The sequence below is a fragment of the Nicotiana attenuata genome, unplaced genomic scaffold (assembly GCF_001879085.1).
Source record: "Nicotiana attenuata strain UT unplaced genomic scaffold, NIATTr2, whole genome shotgun sequence".
NCBI classification, from domain to species: Eukaryota; Viridiplantae; Streptophyta; class Magnoliopsida; order Solanales; family Solanaceae; genus Nicotiana; species Nicotiana attenuata.
The window spans coordinates 321430-324935 of record NW_017670365.1 but is presented as its reverse complement, the minus strand read 5'-3'; the positions used below and the strand labels follow the sequence as shown (position 1 = coordinate 324935).

Below are 3506 nucleotides of genomic sequence, written 5' to 3'. Positions count from 1 at the left end.
CTCCCAATGATTTTTGTAAAACTATTGTACACAAATTCTTATGATATCTAGACCAACTTGCCTACACACTAATTTTACTGAATATTTGTTACCTTTCATCGATACAAATATCGAATAATTCTGTTGATCAAGGCTTGAAATGACGGAAAGAAATTATTTACTAATATTTTCATCTTCATTGGATTTTGAACTGAAACCTCATCTCTCATCAGCACAGATACCGAATAATTCTATCTACCAAAGCTTGAATTGATGCAAAGAAATCGTCTACTAATATTTTTTTCGTCTTCGTTGGATTTTGAACAGAAACCTCATGATTTTCACCTCACTTCATTGACCGCTAACTATTTGTAAAGCTGGAAAAAAAAAAAGTGAAATAGTACAAAAACCCCCTTTTTAATTAATATGGGCATACATAATACTACAAGTTAGGCTTATTTGTTACATACATATAATAATAAATTAATGAATCTATGAACAAAAGGGAAAACAAAAGATGACAAAAAGTATTCCAAGCTCCTTTTCTTGATATTGAACTAGACTAGGTCCATACCCACACCACCACCATTGAAGCTATTTTCAGATGAAGAAGTTGAAAGTGTGATCATACCATTCAAGTCAGAAACACTATCTTGCAATGTCATTAGCAGATGAGATGTGCTAAAACTCATTGTTGGCTTAGCTCTAGGGACAATAGGAACTTCAGCCTCACCAACTAACATTTGAACCACACCTCTCATTGTTGGTCTAGCCATAGGATCAGGGTGTGAACAAGCCAAACCAACTAACAAAACCCTTCTCATTTCTTGTTCCTCAAACTCACCATTCAATCTTGAATCAGCTGCTGCTAATAACCTTCCTTCTTTATGTAATCCCCACACCCATTCCACCAAATTACTATTCAATCCAACTTTCCCAACCCCATTTGTTTCTTTCTCAATTGGCCTTCTCCCACTTGCCACTTCAAGAACCACTGCCCCATAGCTAAAAACATCAGTTTTTTCACTTGCTCGACCGGTTAACAAATATTCCGGTGCTAAGTATCCCATTGTTCCTGCTGCTACTGTTGCATCAGGAGATTTATCATGTTCAATTTGTTTTGCTAATCCAAAATCACCTAATCTTGCATTAAACCCTTCATCCAACATAATATTACTAGTCTTAATATCCCTATGAATAACTTGATTTTCACATTCTTGATGTAAATATGCTAAGGCTGAAGCAACACCTAATAAAATTTTCCTCCTGTGTAGCCATGGTAGTACCATTCTTGACTCAAATAATACCTTATCAAGACTACCATTTGGCATCAAATCATAAACTAATAAAATTTCACCTTTCTCATGACACCATCCTTGAAGTCTAACAAGATTTCTATGCCTAAGTGTTCCAATTATTGATAATTCAGATAAAAACTCAGCTTTCCCTTGTCCATTATGACTACACCTTTTCACTGCTACAATATCACCAGTCTCAGACAAAATCCCCTTATAAACTGTCCCAAATGCACCATGTCCGATTATCCTCGTCGAATCAAAACCTTTCGTCGCAATTTTAAGCTCCTTATAGCTGAATTCCTTGGGCATTTTGATAATATCAGACCCCAAATTTTCAGAATTCTTCACATTCTTGAATTTTTTCGAGTACAGCCAAACAAGTAACAATGTAGCAAAAGCTAGAACAAACGCTCCAGCAGTTACAACACCAACAACAGCTCCAGCACCTTGTTTACAAAAACTGTTATGGCATTTGCTACTACTACTTTTTTGCTCTGAATTCACGGTACCATTAGACTGCAAAGGAGCCATCGAAGGCGGCGGCGATGTAACAGAATCCGCCGTGGGATTCATCAAACTAGCCGTTGGCGGCGGAGGAGGCAGCGCCGCCGCCGGAGATTTTGGATTTACATCAAATGATGAACTGAAACTCCACCATTCAATACTATGAATCTCAGTACTCCCTTGTGTTGAACCACAAAACCCCACAAACATAAAATCATTTACATACTCAGAAAGATCAATAGTAGCTGATAAAAATGGTTCTTTGGGCTTTAAATTAGAATATGAAACAAAAATATTCAGCTTTTTGTTAGAACCTGAATATTCAACCCATGAATTTACCAAATCACCACTTTTTAGATCAACACCAACAGAATCAAGATCACCAACTTGAGTTGAAACCATTGAATTTAAATCCAACCCCACATGATTCCCATTAATATCTTTAAATTCAACATCCATAAGTGTATCAAATTCAATAGCAAAATTACCATTTTGGGTCCCTTTTGCATCCATAATTCCCAAATAGCCACCGGAGTCTCCAACCAACTCATCATCCGGCGTGATAACAAAAGCTAAACCACCGCCGATCGATGAAGGATTCAGATTTGTAACAGAAAATGAGAAAAACGTAGAGAAACTCGCCGGAAAATCAAGACCCGGCTGCCGGAATCTTACTGGCTTAGAATATAAAACTTTTCCGGCACCGGAATTTGGCACGGCGAGCTCACGTGTCAATTTGATTTTGTTGTTACCCATATGAGCATCTCCTAATAGCTTTAAACTGCTCAAAGCTAAAGTACCAAAATCAAACTCAGTAGTAGACAGTACGCTGAACCCATTACTAGCCAAGAAACAGAACACTACTATAAGTAATGGGTAAATCTCCATAAAATAAAATCAAAACACAAACTTTCGTATAATTTGTGATTGAATGTAAGTATTAAGAAAGACCCATTAGAGAAAGCAGATCAATTATCTGAAAAAGTGAAGATTTTGAGAATAAAAGAGTGAGAAAAAGGGTGATGAAGTTAAGGAGAAGATAATAATTTGGGCATAGAAAGAGTAAAAAGAGTGAATGGAAAGTAGGAAAATATGCAGAGGAGAGTGAGGAGTACGTAAAAAGGGGATGTGAAAAAAGAAGAGAATCCAAAGAAGAGGAGTGAAAAAGACAGAGAGGATAGCGGTTGAGAGACACGTGTTTGCTATAACGGTAATATTTTTCTTTGTAAAGACACCTTTTTTTCTGCTTATATTTATGTCCTTGTTTAAGACATGGAGGTCCCATGTTGTAGTAATCGGTAGTACTTAGTAATTTGTTCATTAAGGACCGTTTGGTTTGAAGACATAGTATACTGGAATTAGCTAGGTTAGGATTAGTTATACTGAAATTAATTATGCTAGTATTAATTATATATTTATTATTTTTATTGACCGTTTGGTATGTTGTATTGATCCCGAGATTGTCAATGTTATTGCTTTATTCTTAGATAACTTATCCTGGGATTATTTTCATCCTCTGACAGGTATAAGTTATCCCGATACTATTTTTAATTCTAGGGTAACTTATTCCAAGATTAGTAAACAAACAGGGAAGAAGAAAGTGTTAAATTTTTATTTCAAGATTATTTTTGCTTATCCATCACACCAAACGACCCCTAAGAGAGCGTTTGGTAGGATGAATTAGGGTATATACACACACACACACACTTTAGTGCTATTAATTCA

The 3506-nt window shown here is 36.0% G+C and overlaps 1 protein-coding gene across 1 annotated transcript; it reads right to left on the bottom strand.

The window, feature by feature from the left end:
• Positions 1-377: 377 nt before the first annotated feature.
• LOC109238423 (L-type lectin-domain containing receptor kinase VIII.1-like) lies at positions 378-2901 on the bottom strand. The gene has a single exon (XM_019404889.1). It carries the CDS (start codon positions 2667-2669, stop codon positions 537-539), a length of 2133 nt encoding a protein of 710 aa, XP_019260434.1. The 5' UTR covers positions 2670-2901; the 3' UTR covers positions 378-536.
• Between the last annotated feature and the right edge of the window lie 605 nt (positions 2902-3506).